This window comes from Lithobates pipiens, unplaced genomic scaffold (genome assembly GCF_037356315.1).
Source record: "Lithobates pipiens isolate NorthernLeopardFrog02 unplaced genomic scaffold, aLitPip1_a1.2 Scaffold_24, whole genome shotgun sequence".
NCBI lineage: Eukaryota > Metazoa > Chordata > Amphibia > Anura > Ranidae > Lithobates > Lithobates pipiens.
Genome location: NW_027507786.1, coordinates 6,035,427 through 6,059,280, shown reverse-complemented (window position 1 = coordinate 6,059,280; position 23,854 = coordinate 6,035,427). Strand labels below are relative to the sequence as shown.

At 44.1% G+C, this 23,854-nt stretch overlaps 1 protein-coding gene across 1 annotated transcript in view; it reads left to right on the top strand.

The window, feature by feature from the left end:
* The window catches only part of SBF2 (SET binding factor 2), a gene marked incomplete in the record, with an annotated part of 632,543 nt that overhangs the window by 299,603 nt on the left and 309,086 nt on the right, over positions 1-23,854 (top strand). The window contains 1 exon segment of the mRNA XM_077453547.1: positions 20,660-20,765. Within this exon segment, the coding sequence (XP_077309673.1) occupies positions 20,660-20,765 (106 nt within the window).

Here is a 23,854-nt window from a genome sequence, read left to right as displayed (position 1 = left end):
TTGTCCATGTATGCATTGATGCACAAGAAGAGAGACCTTATACTCAATCCTTGTAGAGACCGGCAGCCAATGAAGAGATTTTAAAATTGGAGTGATATGCTCATGCTTCCGCACTCTCATTAGGATCCTGGCTGCAGAGTTTTGAACGTATTGCAACCTCTGCATGCTCTTTCTCGGAATCCCAATGAGAAGTGCGTTGCAATAATCCAGCCTGGAGGAGACACAGGCATGAATCAATCTTTCAGCATCGGAAAAAGAAAGGATAGGACGAAGTTTAGAGATATTACGAAGGTGGTAGAAAGAAGTCTTGCATACTTGATTTATATGAGCTTCAAAAGTGAGTTGGGAATCCATTTTTACACCAAGATTAGTGACAACAGACGAAACTGGAATTTTAGAGCCTGAAAAGGCAATACTTGTTATCAGCGATGATTTAATCTGGTGAGATGTTCCAATCATAATAAACTCAGTTTTGGAGCTATTTAGTTGCAAGAAATGTTGTTCCATCCACTCCTTTATCTCCTCCAGACAGGCGGTAAGGACTGATAGGGGTGACTGCACTGAAGGAGTTTCAGCTGCAGCTTTTACATAAAGCTGTGTATCATCAGCATAACAATGGAAAGAAATATTATAACGATTTATAATATGGCCCAAGGGAGTAAGATATAGAATAAATAAAATCGGGCCAAGCACTGACCCTTGGGGAACTCCGCAGGTAACCATATGCGGTTTAGATTTAAAATGACCCAAAGTAGTTTGTTCAATCCTATCTGTAAGATATGACTCGAACCAACTGAAGGCTAAATTTTTTAGTCCAACATTATCACGAAGACTATCTAAAAGAATGCCATGATCGACAGTGTCGAACGCAGCTGACAAATCCAACATAATAAGTAAAGACGGAGAACCGGCATCAGATGACATAAGAAGATCATTTGTAACCCGAACAAGAGCGGTCTCCGTACTATGAGCAAAACGAAAGCCTGATTGAAATTTTTCAAAATCAGGCTGTTATGCTTGAGATGATCCTGAAGATGACTTGCAACTGCTTTCTCAAGTACCTTAGATAAAAAGGGAAGATTAGAAATGGGCCTATAATTAGAAAGGACTTCCGGATCAAAAGTGGATTTTTTAAGCAGTGGTCTAATAACAGCACTTTTTAAAATGGAAGGAACATGGCCAGTTCGAAAAGAGTAATTAACAACAGCAGTAATCAATGGACTTAAAACTAAAACATACGTTTTTACCAGTGGAGTTGGAAAAGGATCCAAGGAACAGGTTGTGGGCTTCATTCGCTTAACAATACCCTGTACCTCTTCCAATGACACCTCTGGTAAATGATCCATTTGTCGGGGCACAAAACAGTTTAAATGGACAGTTTGAGCCAAAGGACCAGACAGACAGAGAGGAACGGATATGATCAATCTTGGATCTAAAAAAATCCATAAATTCATTACACCGCTCTTCCGAAATTCGATGGCGAATTTGGCTTAAGCAATTGATTTATAGTTGAAAAGAGCTGCTTAGAATTTCCTGAACTATTTTGTATAACTTTAGAATAGAACTGCGACCTAGCCTCCTTAAGGGACTGTGCATATAGATGTTGATGCTCCCGGTAAATTTGTTTATGGACAGTGAGGCCAGAGGCTCGAAAACGCCGTTCAAGAACCCGTCCCACTGCCTTCATCTTACGAAGCTCATCTGTATACCACGGGGCTGAGTGAGTAAAAGTAACAGCTCTTGTTTTAATTGGGGCATAAAAGTCCAACAGACTGCTAAGCTGGCTATTATAATAAGCCACCGCATCATCAACAAAGCAAAATTGTGTAGATAGATGCTGAAAATCCATTGCCAAAAGTTCAGGATTTATATTTTTTAAGTTTCTAAAACAAATGTCCCGCTTGGGCTTATAACAACTGGATGATGATATCAAATCCATTGAAATAGCCATATGGTCTGACACACCTAGGTCATACACCTGCAAATTAGTCAAAGGAGCAAAATTCGTAATGACCAGATCCAAGGTATGCCCCCTAGTATGTGTGGGGACATCAACGAGTTGTTTTAAATTAAAACAATCCAGCAGCTGAAGAAATTCCGCTGCAGGATGGCACGAAGGGGTATCAGCATGAATATTTAAATCTCCTAAAATAATAACATTTACATTTGATATACAAAAGGTTGTTAAAAGATTTGACAACTCAGCAGTAAATGATGAGCTAATTTTCGGTGGCCTATAAACAAGAATGAACAACACAGGGAAAGGAATTTTACATTTAAAAGCAAGACATTCAAATGACACTAAATCTGGTACTAATTGCAAAGATAGCTCCAAATGGCTGCGGTAGATAACTAGCAGGCCCCCACCTCGCCCTGTGCTACGGGCTATTTCAAGATAACTATACCCTTTAGGACAGCTCTCGTTTAAAGAAGACAAGCCAAGGAGACTGTGGAGATCCTCTGAGGTGTAGAAGTCGCCTGCCCAGGAACCAGATCATTAAGGGCCGGTTCACACTGCAGGCGAGGCGAGGCGACTCCGACTTGCCTCGCCGCGACCTGCCGCGACCTCAGCGGCAACTTGCAGATGACTTCTGTATAGAAGTCAATGCAAGTCGCCCCGAGGTCGCCCAAAAGGAACCTTTTTTCTGAGTCGGAGCGACTTGAGTCGCTCCTCTCAGAACGGTTCCATTGTACAGAACGGGGGCGACTTGCGAGGCGAGGCGAGTCGTGTCGCCTCGCATCGCCCGCTGTGTGAACTGGCTCTAACACCAACATCAATACCTTTAAGATAACAATATCAGTGATATAACTCTACAGGTCCAGCGTTATCTTTCCACTTTCCTCAACTGATGAAAGCAGTGGCCTGGATCTTGGGAGGAGTTGCGCAAATAGGAAAATGCTTGATGGGGTAGATGTTGGTCTGGAGGAGGGGGTGTTCCTTAGGCAAACTGCATTCAACAGGATGCCCTAAGTAATTCCTAAATGAGACTTTGAATCTCTATGACTGAAAGAACTTAAATCCAGTGAATGAAAGGGATGGGCCTGGGCCAGTCCAGCTAGTTAAAAGAGAAGTATGAACTTTTCAGAATCGTACTTACCTTGGTGGATGCTGCATCAGTCCCCCCAGCGCCTCAACCATTAAGAATAGAGCCGCACGATTCTGGCTAAAATGAGAATCGCAATTTTTTTTGCTTAGACTAAAGATCACAATTCTTGTGGCGTAACATCATCTTTCACATTATACAAAAAAAATTGTCAAACTTTATTTTTCAAATTCATTGAAGTGTATTTTTTCTCAAAAAGACCACTGCGCAAATACATTGTGACATAAAATATTGCAACAACCGCCATTTTATTCTCTAGGGTCTCTGCTAAAAAAGATATATACGTATGTGTGTGTATATGTATGTATAAATGTTTGGAGGTTCTAAATAATTTTCGATCAAAAAATACTGATTTTAACATTGTAAGCAACAAGCGTCAGAAAAAGGCTTAGTCTTTAACTGGTTAAACTGCCCTCATTTACAGACCGAAGTTCATCCCTTTGATCTAAACAAAACAACCGTGAGTGCTGAGGAATGTTGATAAACATTTGGGTGTTGTTTTTTTTTGTTGTTGTTTTTTTTCCGACAGCTCTGAGCAGAGAACGACTCTGCACTTCTTATTTTTACATAAAATTGTGGAAATGCTATGTTAAGATCGTGAGGGGGGTTACATAGTAAGGTTGAATAAAGACACCAGTCCATCCAGTTCAACCTGAGTGAGTGTCTACAATTGTCCCTATCCCTGTACATCGCACACTCACATCGGTCCCTACCCTAAAGGAGCCCACAATCCAAGGTCCCCATTCATATACTAGTGCCAATTTTGGACAGAAGCCAATTAACCTACCTGCATGTCTTTGGAGTGTGGGAGGAAACCGGAGTACTCGGAGGAAACCCACACAGGCACAGGGAGAACATGCAAACTCCAGGCAGGTAATGCCGTGGTTGGGATTTGAACCAAGCAATCCTTTTTACTGCTAAGTGAGAGTGCTACCCACTACACCACTGTGCTACCCAGGTTGAATCGAGATCATGATTTTCTTAACGATTAATTGTGCAGCTCTAACTGAGAACCAAGCGATCAAACACTGGCTATCGCTCGGTTCTCAGAGCTCCCTGAGCAGAGAGATGGTCAGTCACCAGCGGTCATCTCAGACTCTCAGCGACTCGCTGAGCCATGTGCCCATCCAGGCATTTTGGCGGATCCTGACCATATGGTCACGATCTTTCCTGAGCCTGGACTGGCACTGTGACATCACTTGACAGCGTCTGCTGAAAACGGGTCACACGAGTGCAGAACAAATTGCACTCCTGTTATCCACGGGAGAAGTAGAGCCACATGAGCTTTGGCTGTACTTCTCCTTTAATGCTGGACCTCCTCCAGCCAGGAAATGAGGCGGGGAGCTCTATGTGACTGGCTGCAGCTTCTAATGCACATTATAAGAAGCTCACAGTGTGCAGTGAAATCAGAGGAAGCCGTTGGAGTCCAGGCGAGGAGCCGGTACAACTGTGCAAGACTCAAGAGAAGGCCGGAGGTCAGATTTACAGCCAGGACAGTTGTAGCCTCTCAGCCTGTAGTTTATATCTGCTAATGGCGGAAATGTCATGACGGAGCAGAGTGTCCCTTTAACCTTTTGATTCACACTGACGTATGGGGTGATCTGAGTTCACAGAGTAATAGAATTTCCTAGTTTTTTTTTTTTTTTTTAATTTGACCTCGTCTCCATTCAGTGAGTTTCCTGCACCCGTTCACAAGACTTCCCTCTCACCTCCGATTAGCCTCTCATCATTACCTTGATGGGATTTTTATTTTATTTTCCTTGGCACGGTCTTCGGATTCTTATCTGTCCTTGTCCTCACAAACGCGCCTGCACTGAGTTTGTCTTCATTCATCTGTTACTTAGAAGTTCACCAAGTTATTGTACGTGGATGTATATATTTATACATTCCTGTATATTTATATTACAGCAAAAGCTGATATTTCAGTAATGAGTGGGGTCTGTTCAGTTAGTTTACCTGCTGACTTGGTAAAATGGACCCATCATCAGATAACCTATATTGTCTAAAATATTGGGACGCCTGCCTTCACACGCACACGGACTTTAGTGGGATCCCAGTCTTGGTCCGTAGGGTTCAATATTGAGTTGGCCCGCCCTTTGCAGCTATAACAGCTTCAACTCTTCTGGGAAGGCCGTCCACAAGGTTTAGGAGTGTGTCTATATGGGAATGTTTGACCATTCTTCCAGAAGCTCATTTGTGAGGTCAGGCACTGATGTTGAATGAGAAAGCCTGGCTCGCAGTCTCCACTCTAATCCATCCCAAAGGTGTTCTATCAGGTTGAGTTCAGGACAGTCCAGTTCCTCCACCCTAAACTTGCTCATCTGTGTCTTTATGGACCTTGCTTCCATGAGCTTTGAGTAAGTGGGTGCGTCTCCCGAAACACATCAGCTTGTCAATGCTTTGGTGCATCAGGTCAGGCCATGTGTTATCCCCACTGGAACGTGATTTTACATATGGCAACGCACATATATTTTTCATCTTTGTGAGTATAAATTTAGATGTTTTCGTCATAATAAACCTTTGGTAATGCTCTAGGCCAGTGATGGCGAACCTTGGCACCCCAGATGTTTTGGAACTACATTTTCCATGATGCTCAACTACAGCGCTGAGTTCATGAGCATCATGGGAAATGTAGTTCCAAAACATCTGGGGTGCCAAGGTTTGCCATCACTGCTCTAGGCGTTTGTGCCCTGCTGTTTGCTTTTTTACAGATTATTATTATGCATTGACTCAAGATTATTATTATCTTGAGTCAATGCATGCTCAGAGACTATATAAAACCCCCTTCTTCAGGGCTACAAAACAGGAAATTGATCCACATCCTTTTAAAATAGGGTAGATTTAAAGTGAAACTTCACTCTCCTAATCAACATTGATTATTTTAGTAATTGGATAGGAAGGTGTATCATATTTATTTGTTTTAAACTTTATTTTTTATTTATTTTTTGGATTTCTTCAGTTACATCCTGGTTTCTGGCCTAGGCTAAAATGATGTCCTACATCCCAGGAATCTTCAGGAGGGGAGGAGGGGTTTTCTCAACTTCAGCACAGAAAGAGGAAGTAAAGGCAAACATTTATTTTTATTTTTTTTAAAAGCACACCCTGTAAGGCAAAGGCATAATGAGCTAGCTTATTATGAATAACTTACCTGAGAACGAAGCCCCCGAAGCGGTCCTCCATCTTCCTCTTCGCCGCCGCCATGGATCCCGGAGCAACTTCCGGGTCTCATGGCTCCAGCGCTGTGAGCCGACATTCGCGGCATATCGCCGTGATCTGCGGCCTGCCCCAGTGCACCGCTGTCTACGTAGACAGCGCTGGCTGTCTTCGAGGTAAATATCTCCTAAACCATATAGGTTTAGGAGATATTTCTTGGACCTACAGGTAAGCCTTAATCTAGGCTTACCTGTAGGTCAAAGTTGGTTGTAAGGGTTTACAACCACTTTAAGGGCAGATGGATTCCAGGAAGTAAATGCTACATGAATCATTGGCCAGAAATAGTTACATAGTAAGGTTGAATAAAGACACCAGTCCATCCAGTTCAACCTGAGTGAGTGTCTACAGTTGTCCCTATCCCTGTACATTGCACACTCACATCGGTCCCTACCCTCAAGGAGCCCACAATCCAAGGTCCCCATTCATATACTAGGGCCAATTTTGGACAGAAGCCAATTAACCTACCTGCATGTCTTTGGAATGCGGGAGGAAACCGGAGTACCTGGAGGAAACCCACGCAGGCACAGGGTTATGCAAACTCCAAGCAGGTAGTGTCGTGGTTGGGATTCGAACCAGCAACCCTTTTTACTGCTAGGCGAGAGTGCTACCCACTACACCACTGTGCCACCCTTGTCAGTATTGTTGTCTGTGTCCCCGTTAAGGAGATTCATCCTCTCTATTTGTTCTGTTTATCTTTATCATTGAAAGTGAAAATAAAAGAAAATCCCAAATTGTGGGTTGTGCCCAGAAAAGTAATAGGGGGGAAATCTTCCAATGATGGCACTAGTTCTGGTCTCGAAAAGAAAAAAAAAACTAATTTACACGGATTTCCTCTCACTTCCTGTTTGGCTATGGTACAGGAAGTGAAGGAAAATCTCCGTAATGGGAAACAGATGACAAAAAAAAAATCTGACGGGTAATAACCCTCCCTTGCTCCACCCAAAATATAAAAAAAAACATTTTTTGCCTATAGTTCTACTTCAACCACTTTCCGCCCGCCCACCGTCAAATGACACAGTGACAACGTGACTCTCGTTCTAGCTGGATGTCATATGATGGCACCCAGATTGGCCCACCTCAGGTGCCCACGGGGGCACGCAGTGCAGCAATCACGGCTGCTCCGTGATGCTAAGACACAGAGCGATCCTGATCTCTGTAAAGAGCCGATCACGGCAGCTCTTTAACCATGTGATCGGCTGTGTCCAATCACAGCCGGTCACATGTAAATGCTGAAGTGCCAGTGATCGTCTTTCATCACCTCACAATGACAAAGCGAGTGGAAAAGAGAGCTGATCTGCAGCATCTCCTCGCAGGGAACACCCGGACATTTAATCAGGGCACTGATCACAGTAAAGTCCCCAGTGCCACCCATCAGTGCCGCCTATCCTTGGCACTTCTTCCACCTATCAAAACATATCAGTGCTCATCAGTGCCACCTATCAGTGCCCATAAGTGCCACCCCATCAGTGCCCATAGATGCCATCCCATCAGTGCAAGCCTCATCAGTACCGATCAGTGAAGGAGAAAAATTACTTATTTAAAAAATTTACTGACAGAAACTAAGAAAAACTTTTTTCTTTTCAAAATTGTTGGTCATTTTTTTTTTTTATTAAAGCGGAAGCCCACCCTAAAAAATAAAAATGACATAAATATGTTCCTAAAAATCTGGAAAAAAATGATTTTTTATTTTTTTTTTAACATACCAGAAATGACTGTTGCTAGGCAGATTGTCCTAATCTGCCACTTCCTACACCACGGTGATCTTCAGTCCTCTCCTCCTCGCATTGTCTTCTGGGGAATGGGGCTCGCTGTGTTGTGGGAACTGTGTGTGTCCCAGAACACTGGCGCGCAACTCGCGCACGCGCAGTAGGAAACGGGCAGTGAAGCCGCAAGGCTCCACTGCCTGTTTCCCTTAGTACAAATGGTGGTCCCGAGAGCCGAGTGACAGGTCAACCTCGGGCGGCCGACCTCGCGGGCACCCTGGACAGGTAAGTGCGCTTATTAAAAGTCAGCAGCTACAGTGTTTGTAGCTGCTGACTTTAAAAAAAAAAAAACATTTCAGGTGGCCTACCGCTTTAAGAAATAAAAACCCAGCTGTGATTAAATACCAACAAAAGAAAGTTCTATTTGTGTGAAGAAAATTATTAAAAATGAATTTGGGTACAGTGTTGCATCATAACCGCGCAATTGTCATTCAAAGTGTGATAGCTGAAAAATGGCCTGGGCAGGAAGGGGGTGAAGGTGCCTTGTAGGCAAGTGGTTAATGTTGTTTCTTTGGGTGCTGCCAGGAATAAGTAGGAGATTCAAAAAGCCCTGGCATTCCAGAGGTTGCTAGGGGTTCCTTGAACAAATGAGTAACTTCTGCCTTTCAGATAAGTTCCCACTGACACTGTTGACCTTTTTAGCTATCTGTAAGGGGGTCATTCTTCCCAATGACCATAAGTGGAAGGAACATTCTTCCCATGGACTATCACACTAATATATCATCAGTTGTAGATATAGTCATTTTTAGCAGGGGTTCCTTGAGACCAGGAAGTTATTTCAAGGGTTGCTCAAGGTTAAAAGTATCATGGGTTGCAAAGGTTGCGAGAGGCTGATCTAAAGAATTGTGAATTTTGAGCAATACATGTAATTGCTGGGTGGGTTAAAGTTGATGGAATGCCTGCTGGCTGTGCACATGCTTAATTACACCGTTCCTGTAATCCACAAGGACTAGGGGACATGTCTCTGACCACAAGGCCACTGAGTAGGTACTACGTGGTTGCTGGGAAGAGGAAGTACAGTGTCAAGCACCAATTCAGTAAATAGGGCTGTCTTTCTCAGCAAGAATTCCCATGCAACAGTAGAGTTCCTCTAGAACAGGAGTCTCCAAACTTCTTAACAAAGAGCCAGTTTACTATTTTTCAGACTCTTTGGAGGCTGGAATGTGGCCATTGTGTGCGTATACGGTGCTTCATCATTGGTAGTAGTGGGAGGAATAATGGCAATTGTTGGTCTCAAGGGAAGCAATTGTGCTCTATCATTGGGAGGAATGAAGCTTCATTGTTGGTGTCAGTCTGAGGAATAGTCCCATGTTAGGAGGTGGAATAGTGCCAATCGTTAATATCAGGGGATAGAAAAGTGCCCCATCATTGGTGTCAGAGGCAAGCAAAGGGCATCTGGCCCCCAGGCCACAGTTTGGAGACCGTTGCTCTAGAGTTTACTAGAAGCTCATTGAGCAATAGCTGATGGACCTCCAACCTGAGAGTGCCGGTAAAGCATTATCAAGATTGAGCGCACCACAGAGCTTGATTCAGTATGGTAACAGTTTTATTTTTCACCAAACGATAATCACATTTTTATTCTTGTTTAAAAAAATACTAATATTACTGGACTGGATCAAGCTTTGTTGGACTCTCATTCTTGTAATGCTTTATAGACTGCTTCAGGGACCCAGGGCAGGACTTAGGGTGGTGGGGGCCCGTGGGCTTGAGTCACTTTCGGGCCCTACCTTCTATACATTACCGTATTTATTGGCGTATAACACGTGTTGGCATATAACACGCACCCCAAGTTTAGGAGGGAATTTTAAAGCGGAGGTCCACCCTAAAGTGGAGCTCCCGCTCATTGGAACCCTCCCCCCCCTCCGACGCCACAATTGGCACCTTTTAGGGGGGAGGGGGGTCAGGTACCTGTACAGTACAGGCATCTGCACCCACTTCCGGCATAGATATCTGCAGACTATACGCCCCTTTCCGCAGATATCTACGCCCCTTTCCGAAGGTCCCCCGCTGTCTGCTGGGAAACACACGGATCCCAGAGACAGCGGGGACCATCCTTATTGCGCAGTAGGGAACCGGGAAATGAAGCCGCAAGGCTCCACTTCCTGATTCCCATAGCCAAGATGGTGGCGGCAGCACCCGAGAGATGATCGAGAGATCGGCTTCGGGTGCCGACATCGCGGGCGCGCTGGGCGGGTAAGTGTCCTTATTTTAAAAGTCAGCAGCTGCAGTATTTGTAGCTGCTGGCTTTTAAAAAAAAAAAACAAAAAAACGGCAGAACTCCCGGCGGACTCCCGCTTTAAAGGAAAAAACTTTTAGGAGGGAAGTTTAAAAGGAAAAAAAAAATTACATTTAAATGCCCATCAATGCAGCCTTATCAGTGTCCATCTGCAGCCTTGCCCATCCATCTGCAGCCTTGTCCAGTGTCATTTTCAGGCTTGTCATTGCAGTCTTGAAGTTTAAAAATGACGCTGCCGAGATACACAGTCCTGTGTATCTCGGCAGCTCTCAGGCCTCTCGCAGTCCCGAGCGGAGCCGAGTGTAGTCGAGTGCTCGGCTCACAGTCACGCCCAGTCTCTGTGTTATGTCCATCATAGGGCAGGACTGGGCATAACTGTGAGGGGAGCCGAGCCGGGTACACTCTGCTATGTATCTTGGCGGGGCCCCCTGTTGGGTGGGGCCTATGGGCTTGAGCCCAGTCAAGCCCAATGGTAAGTCCTGCCCTGCAGGGACCCTATGGAACACCTCGGATAGCTGCTTCTGAGTATTATGATCCTGAAGGCCATATCTTGGCCCAGTCTTGGGGTCCAATGCTTCTCCAACACAAAACCGGTGGTGGTGTTGGCATAGTTAAGGTACCAATGGCACTTAATTGAGCCGGCACCGCAGGATCTGTAAAGCCTCTATTCTTGTCCCTGGTAAGTAACCTCTGATACCAGTTAATTTTTATTTATTTTTTTAGCTCTCCAGGATTCCTCCATGGCAAAATGTTCTACAAAGGCTGAAATAGAGGTTGATTAGAGGCAGAGGAAGTATCTGGGGAGTTGGGGCTCTTGTGTGTTTGGCCTTGTAGGAGTTTTGTTCTTCGTAAATAACCAACTCTTCATTCTTATGCTCTTTCCTTGTCTTGTTTTCTTTTTTTTTTTTTTTTTATCAAACAACTTTTTTGATTTGTTTTCTTTTTTTAATTAATGTTTTTTCTTACTCTTTTTATTTTTATTTTATTTTTTTCTATTATTAGAAAACGAAAAAATATTTTGAATGTGGATTGCAATTCTTGATCTTTTTATTGGGTAAAAGCAAATTGTGAGGGATTATATTTCCCAGAGTGCCAGATTTGTGGTGGAAAGGGCAGTTTTTTTTTTGCTGGAAGTGCTGAATTTTAAAGTGAACCTGCGTTCTGCACATAGGCAAAGTAAAAGGTTGAGTTAAACCGTTGGGTTCAATAGTATTTTGCGTTTACTACAACCATTTTTCAGTTCCTAAGAGCGGCTGGCGGCATACCCTCTTATTCACTGCCAGAGCTATACTTATACAACAGTGGTATCCAAACTAAATTCCATGGAAGCTGCATAGTCATTATTCTCTCCCGCACCCCCAAAAAACTGAGTTTCAAAAGCCCCCAAAGTTCTTCTTTCATAAAGCAACGTGGCCCTGCGAACCCCCCCCCCCCCCACCGAGTTATTTTTCGGTTTGTATATATTTTTTTGTTTTGTTTTGCTCTTTTGCTGTGTTTATCTAGTTATATTGTTGGTGTCGATTAGGCCTCATGCACAACACGCTATGTTCTTCTGAACTCTTTTCTCCTGACAGGAGACAAGCACAAATAAAAACACACCTAAAGCCACCTTTTTCAATCGCATTTAGACACGTTCAGGGCGTCAGTCGCTTGAGTGTTCGTTCATTTAAATGGCCAGGATAGGCATTTATTTTAACCATTGAAATGAATAAGTGCTAAACATGCCTAGGGTTTAGGTGCATTTACACGCTTTTATATGTGTTGGGCTCTCGCTGCCTGTAAAACGCCTATGTCTGCATGGTCCCATAGGCCAACATAGAGGGGCGTTTAGAAGCAGAAAAAAAAGTCAGACACCTGTAAAATGAGTATTTGACAGATACTCGGTTATTAGAACTGTAAAAAATATTTTGTGGAGATTGGTGCTCTTTATCTTTGGTTGGATAACAGGACTGTTGAGTAGGTTGCCAATGTAGTGGTGGTGTTTTTTTTTTTAAGCTAAATCTGATCTGCCCTTAGTATACAAAGTAGAGCATTCAATTCATACTCTGGGACTTATCTTCCCCAATCTACCCTGCAAGCCCCAAGAAATACCAGTTACCTCTGAGTTTGGGAAAATATGTGACGCACATCCTCCCCCCTTCTTACAATTCATCAATTGGCGGCCCATACAGAATACCATCATATGAGCAACAAGGGTGGAGGGCGTGAGCAAAGCTCTCTGTGGTAGATAAGGTTTTGCTGTCTTGGAAACTTGAAAGTAATGTCCCGTACACACAATCGGAAATTCTGCCAGCAAAAGTCTGATGTGAGCTTTTGGTCAGAAAATGCGATTGTGTATGCGCCAATGGACTTCTGCTGGTGGAATTTCGGCCAGCAAAAGATTGAGAGCATGTTCTCAATTTTTCGGTCGGAAAAAGTTTAGTCTGTACAAATTCCCGACACACAAAATTCCTACGCATGCTCGGAAACAATTCTACGCATTTTATCAGCTCGTTGTAGTGTTGTACGTCACCGCGTTCTTGGCGGTCGAAAGTTCAAAGAACTTTTGTGTGACCGTGTGTATGCAAGCCAAGTTTGAGCGGAATTCCATCGTAAAAACCATCCACGTTTTTTCCGACTGAAAATCCGCTCGCATTACACTGATGTCTTGATGACAGTTAGACGTCATGCATACAGGCGCCTGGGGTCATACTATGTAAAATATGGGCCTAATACCCTGCCCGGGAGCTGCATCTGCTGTGTATAGCTGCCCATAGAAATCAATTACAGGATGCAGCTGTATGCACATATAGGATGGTACTTGCATAAGCACATGTACAGCCATACTGTGCGCCCCTAGACTCAGTCTGAATGTGTGTGTCTGAACTCCTGCATGGTCTTAGACTAGTACCGGTGTATACCTGCATATAGCCACTTTCCCTACTTTTTTTTTCCCATGGGCGGCTGTACACAACAGATATGGTTTTATGCATCTATGGCCCTCCAGTTGCCCCTGTGCATGATACCTTAGAACAGGTGTCTCCATACTTTCTAAGCAAAGGGCCAGTTTACTGTCCTTTAGGCTTTGGGGTGGGTCAGACTATAGTCATTGGAAGCAATCAATGCTTTATCACTAGTTTTAATGGGAGGAATAGTGCCTCTTTTTAGTATCAGTGGGAATAATTGTGCCCTGTTCGTGCTGTCAGTGAGAAGAGTGGTGTCCCATCATTAGTGTCAGGTGTAGTAGTAGTAGTACACCAAGGGCCAGACAAAGGCAGGCAAAGGGCCACGTCTGGCACCTGGCTATAGTTTGGAGACCACTGCCGTAGAGTAAATTGGACCATTGGGGAAATGCAAGAATGGTATGTACAGTAGAATTCCGTTGCCTGCTGTAAAGTGTACCTGTTACTTCCTCCTACTACAAGCAGCAAAGTCCAGGTTCACTGTAAGTAGGAGTGTGAGAGGACGAGTACTCCAAAAGTCCTATTAATAGTGCCAATTTTTTGCCTTTGCTGGAAGGTAGAGAAAGCGTCAACTGGTTGTAGTTAACGATTTTATTGGTTCCCACTTGAAACCATTATTCTGCCTTCCAGTTAGAGCGGAGTCATTCTCTGGATCAGGGTTTCCACGTGTTATACTGTACACGTGGCTGTACTCCGTGCGCGCTGCCAGCAATATTTCACAGCCCATAAATAAATATGTACTTGTTGAAGTGTGAACCTGTACGAAGGCCAATAAAGTTTATTTGAATTTGATTAGTGGTTGGTTATTACAGCCTGAGCTGGACGGGGAAGATCAAATTTCCGTGTATTGCTCTGTAATCTAATATCTTCTCATTTACTTGCTGTGTCATCCTCCGTGTTGTAGCTTCTGCTGGTCTGTCAGTGTTTACCTTGCCTTGTTCTGCTTCTCTTTTTTTTTTCCCCATCTCAACTTCTCCTCCTTCATATTGTTTTAGAAGCTCCACTGCACCAATCCAGTGTTTTCCCACTGATATTGATTAGCTACGCTTGAGAGGAACATCGCCATTGATCCTACCCCGCCCCCCCCCCCCCATGTTTTCTTTTCATACATCAGGGGACACAGAGCCATAGTAGTTACTATGTGGGGTAATAGGCCACCTTTAGGTGATGGATACTGGCACGCCATAAGACCAGAAGTGCACTAACCCCCCCACTACTGGGAGTACCTCGGTTTTTTCGCCACGGTCTAAGGTGTTGGTCACGTGTTTTCTCCCTCTTATTTTTTGGCTGGTGTTATACATACTCCCCATCACCAAAGAATACAGCTTCTTACTGCATTGATTGGCTGCACCAGGTTCCATGCCCCCAACTTTGTTTCTGAGATCATTAGGAGCTTCAGGAATCTGGCCCCCTGATGAAGCAACGCCCAAGTCCACCTTCATAAGACCACTGTATGTAATCTAAAGCTTCCTGGGGGATATATATGGCCTTCATATCTCAGGAGGCTTCAAAGTGGAGGAGGCATCATTCTCATTCCTCTAATCCCAGGCCGGGGACAGGGCAGAGATAAAAGAGAAAAAAGAAAGGGGAGAAGTGCAATGATATCTGGTGCATCTAGTGAATGAAGGTCTACTTTAAACTGATATGCTAAGATATGAACAACAAAATGAAAAAGGAACCCGCACCACAGAAGAAGCATTTAAGAAACGAGGGACAATCTATGCATCCACACTATCAAAATCGCCCTCTAAGAATAGATCTAATTATGATGTCAGAGATGTAGTCAAATCAAGTTTGCTTTATTGGAAAATTAAAGAACACCTAGTTTCTATACCTTGCAAACAAAAATCACCCCAAACAACCTTATTGGTCAAATATAAACTGAATTAACCAGCTAAACAGGAACTCAAATTAAATCCTACACTGGAGTGACCCAAGTCACAGCTGTATACAACAAACACAGATATGATTGTGTATATAACTATAGGGAAGTGCTGGATGTATTGCAAAGATACATGCTATAACAAACACCCTAAATATACAGTTGTATACAATAAATATAGGTCACAAAATGCATAAGACTGTAGGCCAAAGAGCTGACATATATTGCAACAAGTACTACATAGTAGAGCTGAGCGATTCTGGCTAAAATGAGAATTAGGATTTTTTTGCTTAGAAGATAGATCACGATTCTCGCGGCGTATCATCTTTCACATTAAAACAAAAAAAATTGTGCTAACTTGACTGTTTATTTTTTTATTATTTTTTTATTTTTTTATTGAAGTGCATTTTCTCCCAAAAAATTGCATTTGAAAGACTGCTGGGCAAATACAGTGTAACAGAAAATATTGCAGCAATTGCCATTTTATTCCCTAGGGTCTCTGATTTTTTTTTTATATATAAATAAAATGTTTGGGGGTTCCAAGTAATTTTCTAGCAAAAAATATTGATTTTAACTTAAAGGGATTGTAAAGTAAAATTTTTAATTTTTTTAAAATAACAAACATGTTATACTTACCTCCACTGTGCAGCTCGTTTTGCACAGAGTGGCCCCGAACCTGCTCTTCTGGGGTCCCTCGGCGGCTGTCTCTGCTTCCTCCCGCAGGTACTTCTCACGTTCATGCGAGCTCCCTCGCATTGGTGAGAAGCACCTGCGGGCGCGCTCCCGTGATACAGCCGGCGGCTATAGCCGCTTGCAGTATCACAAGGCCCCGCCTCCGGCGCGCTGCGTCATTGGATGTGATTGACAGCAGCGTGAGCCAATGGCTGCGCTGCTTTCAATCCATCCACTCCAGCCAATCAGCGGCCAGGCTGAGCGGCGAAGAGGACGACGGGGGCGAGCGCGGGATTTTCAAGGGGTCAGGTAAGTAAAACGGGGGGGACTGGGGGCGCTGGCAGTGTGAGATGTTTTTTCACCTTAATGCATAGAATGCATTAAGGTGTAAAAAAACATTTACCTTTACAACCCCTCTAAGAAAGAAGTGTCAGAAAAAGTTTTAGACTTTTAGGCTCCATGCACACTGAAGCTCAAAAAAGCTATTTCTGGACGCCAGATTGCTGGCAGAAAACGCTGGTTGAAAAACCTGCTTTTAACAGCGTTTTATACTAGCGTTAATGAGCGTTAATGAGCGTTTTACAGCGTTAGCGTTAATGGGAGTTTTTTATAAAAATACACAGAGGACACTCCAAAAATCCCACAATGCATTGAAAAATAGAATGCCGAACACTAATGAACGAGCGTTAATGAGCGTTAATGAGCGTTAATGAGCGTTTGTCGTTTTTTGCCGCTGAAAAACGGCACTTTGAACGCGAATTTCTGGCGTTCAGAAAAAAGCCCATAAACTCCACTGCTCATTAAAGCTGAAAAACGTCCATGTGTGCATGGACACATAGGCTAACATAGAGTGGAGTTTATGGGCTTTTACAAAAAACGCCCAAACGCCAATAAACTGCAGTTTATCAGCTTCAGTGTGCATGGAGCCTAAGTCTGCATTTTATGGGTTGAAAGCTTGGCAGACTGCCCAGATTATTTGTTTACACAAGAAGTTTTTTTTCCTTTTGATCTAAGAAGTAAGTGTTAGTTACAATGTTTCAAGTTCTACACTTGGCAGATTGCCAGGATGCTTTCTTTTGACAGCTGAGTGAGCAGATAATCTCTCCACTTGTTTATATGAAAGAATCGCCTACTCGAAGAGATCGTCAGAGGGGGTGAATCGAGATTGCGGTTTTTTTTAACGATAAGTCATGCAGCTCTACTACATAGCATGTATTAAATGCCCCGGGTCTACCTATAGGAGCCTGTATAAACCAAAATGGTTCCTCCCCTAGTAATTCTGCAGGTGAGCTTCAATACAGAATGAGTGATGGAAATGATAGCTCCAGATACTTTGACACAATAGCGGGAACCACTATACGTTTGGAGCGATCACCTTCTGTGGTATTACATGGGGGAGGCAACATTGGTTTTCAGGCAAGACTGAGCCAGCTCCTTGGTTTTTGGAGCAGGACTGGGTCTTGCTGTTGGTGTTTGGGCAGGACTGAGCCTCTTTCTTGGTATTCAGCCAGCATTTAAAAATACATATTACATTGTACATCAGAAAGTATTAAAGCCAGAAACAGCTGAGCGAGTACAATTTTGTTGAAGGGGGTCAGCAGTGTTAGCCCTAACATTGTGGGTTCCCTTTAACACAGATGGTTGTTGGATTGATTTGCATTTGCTGCAGTATTATACGTTTGCCGAATCTCTAATACTGGTAAAAAAGCAAATTGAACAACAAATTCTTTAAGGCTGCACAATAAATCCTAATAGCCGGCATGAGACGTGTCCGTTACTCTGTAGAGTCTGTCACCCTATGCATAGTATGGTTGGGTAGATCACAGCTCTGTTTATTAGGTCACCAGTCTTTTGGCAGATCAAATGGTTCCTATAAATGTGTTTCAGTCGTGTCTTCATCCATTTGGCTGCAAACCGCATTTATCATGCATTCTGGACTCGTAGTCTAGATGGAGCGAGGAGGCTCGAAGTTGTTTATTATTATTGCGAGTAAGTCTGTGTTCATGTGGTTATCCTTCCTGCGGATCTGCAGGGTATAATAAAGCGCAGCGAGGTGTGTAATAACTGTACACAGTGAGTAATGATCCTGTACATTGGACTCATATTCCGCCAACATCTAGGTTACCAAGATTTACTATCCTTTCTGCTTTCTAGATTAAGCACTCTCACATTTTCATGTTTCGTCGTCAGTTATATTGACTTATGGACACAGATGTCATTTCTTATACTCCGTAAATAAGAACCACCAGTTGATGTGGAACTACACTTACCGTAAAGCAGCCTTTTTTATCTGTCAGGGATCCTTCAGAGGTTACTAAGGATTCCTTGAGTAGTAGCAGATTGATTTCCCACCTGATGGTGCCTGTATACTGTGTTTCCAACTCGGCTCACTCAGCTAACTTTCGAAGCCAACAACGTGCAACCAACGAATCTTTCTCTAGCCATAAAAAAGTAAATACTGACACCAGTGATCTTTTTAGATATCAGGAGGGGTAAAGGATTTTCCCGCTGCAATATGCCTAGTAACATCTCCTTCTGGGCAACAACATAAGTTGGGCCATTGTGACGGAGGGACTTCTTTTCACTGGTGGCCATTGTAAGAAGGGGAGGCTTCTCTCACTGGTGGCCATTGTAAGAAGGGGAGGCTTCTCTCACTGGTGGCCATTGTAAGAAGGGGAGGCTTCTCTCACTGGTGGCCATTGTAAGAAGGGGAGGCTTCTCTCACTGGTGGCCATTGTAAGAAGGGGAGGCTTCTCTCACTGGTGGCCATTGTAAGGTGGGTCTTCTCTCACTGGTGGCCATTGTAAGGTGGGTCTTCTGTCATTGGTGGCCATTTTAATATGGATTTTTTTCTCACCAGTGTAGGGAGGGGGCCTTCTTTTACTGGTGGCCATTATAAAGGGGGCCTTCTTTCACTGGTGGCCAATGTAACGTGGCACTTCTCTCACTGGTGACCAATGTAGGGAGGTAGCCTTCTTTTACCGGTGACCATTGTAAGGAGGTCCTTCTTTCACAGTTGACCAGTGTAAGAGGTTCTTTCTCTATAGACAAATGTAAAGGGTCCTTCCACCACTGTGCAACAATATGGGGGGGGGGGCTCTTTTGTACTAATGTCCAAAGAAGGCACCCCCATACCACTAATGTACTGGGAGCTGTAGGTATTATTTTAGGTAAAAGGTCTTCTCCAGACAAATAGGGGTCCCAGGTGCAGGCTGATTGCACAAACCAAATGGATAGAAAACGGAAGAACTCTGGACAGCTGCACTCCGGATCGAATAAAGTAAACTGTGCCTTTATTTTCTCAAATGAAAAACATCACATCACACAAATCACAGCAGCAAAGGGAAAAATACAGAACAAAAATACTGACGCGTTTCACGCTAAAATTTGCGTTTACTCATATTTTTGTTCTGTATTTTTCCCTTTGCTGCTGTGATTTGTGTGGTGTGAGGTTTTTCATTTGAGAAAATAAAGGCACAGTTTATTTTATTCGGTCCGGAGTGCGGCTGTCCAGAGTTCTTCCTATTATTTTAGGTAGGTATAATTTTCCTGAGTCCTGAAAAGTATTGTGAGTGCTGTTCTGGGAATAAGAGGTTATGAAAGGCTGCTGTACAGTGTCTCCAAGGTGACAAAATTGATAATCTCAGGGGATTTTCAGAGAGATTTGGGGTGTCACTGCTGTGCTGCTCACTGTTCTCCTTGCCGGAGGCTCTAACTTGAGGAAGCAAAGCCTGGCCTCTACCAGGATTTCAGGCTCCACACAGGAACTCCACAGGGTGGCCACAGGCAAATCTCGTGTCTAGTCCTTTGCCTTCTTGCTTGCCTTTTTTTTAGGGCTCTGGAAATTAAAGATTAATTCCTCGATTAAGCGGTTAATTTCTTTGATCAATCAAAATTCTTTTGATCGGTACTCACCTCTCTGCCGCCTTCAGGGAGTTCCGTCGGAGATCCAGTGACGTCACGGACATCGATGTCAATGGACTCCTCCCCCATTCCCCAAGTGCTTCCGTCTGCTAACAAAGGGAAGGGGGGAGGAGTCCGGTGACATAGAAGTTCTTATTGAACGTAACGTGTACGGGGGAGGAGCTACGCGTGACATCACCCGCTGCTGCCCTACGGAACTAACACGATTGTCGGCTTTACATGCTGTGTTTTTATCATCTTTATGCGAGTAGTTTGTGTTTGAACACAAAAATGAAATCTTATACTTAAGCGGTGAGCACTTAGATCTCTTCTTTCTACCCATGACCTGGCGTCCTTCCTGAGATCTAAGGAGATGTGAGAGAAGTTTATGGTCCGTGTTAACCCTTTTGATACCCGCTTGCATGACCACCTGTTTGCACAGGGGTCCGTGCCATAAGGTGAGAGTGATTAGTTAGAACGGAGGTGGAGGAATTGTCACGCTACTCTGGAAAAAAAATGACTTGCGTCAGTGCTACAGTTTGAATTTAAAACGTATTTGTGTGAACTGTGAAGTTAAGTCATGGATTGTGGAAACTAAGTAGTGTCGGGTGATTGTATATAGTGTATACCACATTTACCACTGACTAATGCAGAGTTGCAATGCAAGGAGATCAGCTAAAAGTAGTTGGATCTGTATGTGCGTTATAATTAATCGAAATTTAGTCGATTAATCGGTTAAAAAAAACTTGATTAATCGAACACGAAAATTTTAATCAGTAACAGCCCTACTTTTTTTAGTTCAGTTCTTCTTTAACCTCACATGAAATGGTGATATTTTATCTTGAGTGGAAATTTGATCTTACACAGAATAGTTAATATATACCCTTTATGTCCACTCAGACCTTCACAAGTGACGACCACCATTTGTTTTTTTTTCTTTGCAGAAACTCTTTTCCTTGGGTGCCGGAGACCGCCAGCTGATCCAGACCCCTCTGTACGACAGCCTGCCAGTAACGGGAACCAGTGTCGCCCTCCTCTTCCAGCAGTTAGGTAAGTGAATAGTGACAATGTAGATTGCAAGTGGGTGTGTTTGAGAATCCCTCCCCTCATTACAAACAGGTGTTCTCATATCGGGTAAATAACAATGATGGAGGAGCTCAGGCATGTTCGGACACATGTCCGAACCTGTCTGCGCTATCCCACAAGGAAGATGTCAAAGCTGACAGCCAATTGTAGGCAGCAGGGGCATTCCCCACAATGCGGCCTCACGAACACACGCCCCTTCTATATGTGTGGCCGCACGGCCGTGCTTGCCTCCACCGCCTATAATTGGCTGTCCACTTTGGCAGCTTTCTGGTGGAATAGCTCATGCGGGTTTGGACTTGTGTCTCTAATGGTCAGTTGTTTGGTGATATTGATTGAGATGGGAACGGGTGACCCTTATTAGCAAGCGTATGTAGGCATAGGACACAACCCCTACCATGCCCCCTTGAAGGAGAATTGTACAACAAAAAGATTAGTTAATTAAACCCACAAGTGTTTTTTTGTTTTTTTTTAACCACTATTATTCCTTTATACCGGCTCTTGAAATTTACAAGTTGTTATTATTATTATACAGGATTTATATAGCGCCAACAGTTTGCAGTGACAGTACAGGAGGAATCGGAGGGCCCTGTTCATTAGAGCTTACAATCTGAGGGAGGGTCTAGGTACAAAAGGTAATAACTGTGGGCAGATGAACTGATGAGGAAAATAAAAGTACATTTATTAGGTGGGCGTTAGGCCTTTCTGAAGAGAAAAGGGTTTTCAGGGATTGTTTAAAGGTGGAGAGAATAGGAGATAGTCGGACAGATTGGGGTAGGGAGTTCCATATAATGGGATAGGTTCAAGAGAAGTCCTGGAGGCGAGCATGGGAAGAGGTGACAAGGGGGCTAGAGAGCAAGGAGGTCTTGGGAGGAGCGAAGAGAATGATCTGGTTGGTATTTTGAGACTAGGTTAGTGATGTAGCTGGGGGCCAAGTTATGGGTGGCTTTGGAAGGAGTTGCTTGTATCTTGAATTGAATTTGTTGGGTGAGTGGAAGCCAGTGGAGGGATTGGCAGAGAGGAGTAGAAAACCCTGAATGGTTGGTAAGGTGGATGAGTCTCGCAGCAGTGTTCATGATTGCCTGAAGAGGGGATAGTCTATACAGTATCAGTGGCCTCCAAACTGCGGACCTTTGCTTGTCTTTATCCAGCCCTTGAGGCATTATTTCTGCCAATGAAACCAACAATGGGGCACTATTCCTTCCACTGACACCAACAATGGGGAACTATTCCTTCCACTGACACCAACAATGGGGCACTATTCCTTCCACTGACACCGACAATGGGGCATAATTCATTCCACTGACAACAAAAATGAGGCACTACTACCCCGAATGACACCAACTATTTCTCCCCCAATAGCAAAGATCAGGCATTGTTTGCTCTCACTGGGCACATTTCCGGCCCCCTTAAAGTCTGAAGGGCAGTAAACTGACCCTTTCTGTAGAATGTTTGGAGACCCCTGCTTTATGTAATATGAGAACACCTGTTTGTAATGCAGGAGAGGGATTCCCAAACACACCCACTGTAGACTAATGCCTCCTTGTCTGTCACTTCCTGCCATATAGATCTTTGTTCAGGCTCTGCCTGTTATAGGGTGACAACAGTCTGGCCCTGTCTCCCAATTGTGCTCTTGTGTTGTTACCTTGTCACAGGGGCTTCAGATGGAGACTACAAATGGTCGTTTCAACACACATAACACAGACATGGCCCACTGTTGTCACCATCAAGGGAAATCCATGCAAGCACAAGAAGAGCATGCAAACTCCATGCAGATAGTGTCTTGGTCAGGATTTAGAAGACCCCAGTGTTGCAGGACAGAAGTGTGAACCATTAATGCAGACCATAGATGATGCAAATTTTTTTCTTCCACCCATGGTGGAAAAAAAAATAAAAAATCTTGATTTCCCCCATCAGCACAGGTAGTGTTTATGGGGGAATCCCTCCTGCAGCGCTATTGTGTTCTGCAAGCGGGGAGCCTTCCCTGCCGGCAGAACACAATGATAAATGTTGCTGGCTTTATCTGGCAGCACTAATGATTCAGGAAAAACTTGGCAGGCTGGTTGCACACAGGTCGATTCGTTGACTTGTGTACAACCAGGCTGCCCATATATGAATCACAATTTTTCCAGTCCTTGCTAAACGGGCCGAATTTTGATTCATGTATGGCCGGCTTAAAGTGGTTCCTAAAGGCAGAAGGTTTTTTTTATATCTTATGTGCGCAGCAGTCCCCCTCAGCGCCCCTAATACTTATCTGAGCCCCATCTCGATCCAGTGATGTTGCACGAGAGCATTGGCTGTCCGAGACTCCCTTCTGATTGGCTGAGACGCAGCAGCGGGCACCATTGACTCTCGCTGGTGTCAATCAAAGTTAGTGAGCCAATAAAGAGAGTGAATGGGGGGGGGAGCCGCGGCTCCATATCTAAATGGACACACAGAGCAGTGGCTTGGCTAGGGTACACCCATAGCAAGCTGCTTGCTGTGGGGACACTCGGCAGGAGGGAGGAGCCTGAAGTTCCAGTGAGGAACCCGGGAAGAAGAGGATCGGTGCTGCTCTGTGCAAAACCACAGCAGGTAAGTATAACGGGTTTGTTATTTTTAGCTGCTTAAGGACCGCCTCACGCCGATATATACGTCGGCACAATGCCATGGCTGGACACAATCACGCACCTGTACGTGATTCTTTAAGTGCCCAGCCGTGTGTCCTGAGCTACGTGGCCGCGGGTCCAGTGGACCCGATCGCCGCTGGTGTTGGATCACAGAGCTGAAGAACGAGGAGAGGTCTGTGTAAACAAACCTCTCCCCATGTTTCCTACTGAGCCTGTCACTGATCGTCTCTTCCCTTTTATAGGGAAGGACGATCGGTGACGTCACATGCCAGGCCACGCCCCCTACAATAAAAAAAAAACACATAACGTCATACATAACACCTACACTGCCCCCTAGTGGTTAACTCCTTCACTGCCAGTGTCATTTACACAGGAATCAGTGCATTTAAATAGCACTGATTGCTGTATAAATGACAATGGTCCCAAAAATGTCCGCTGTGTCAGCCA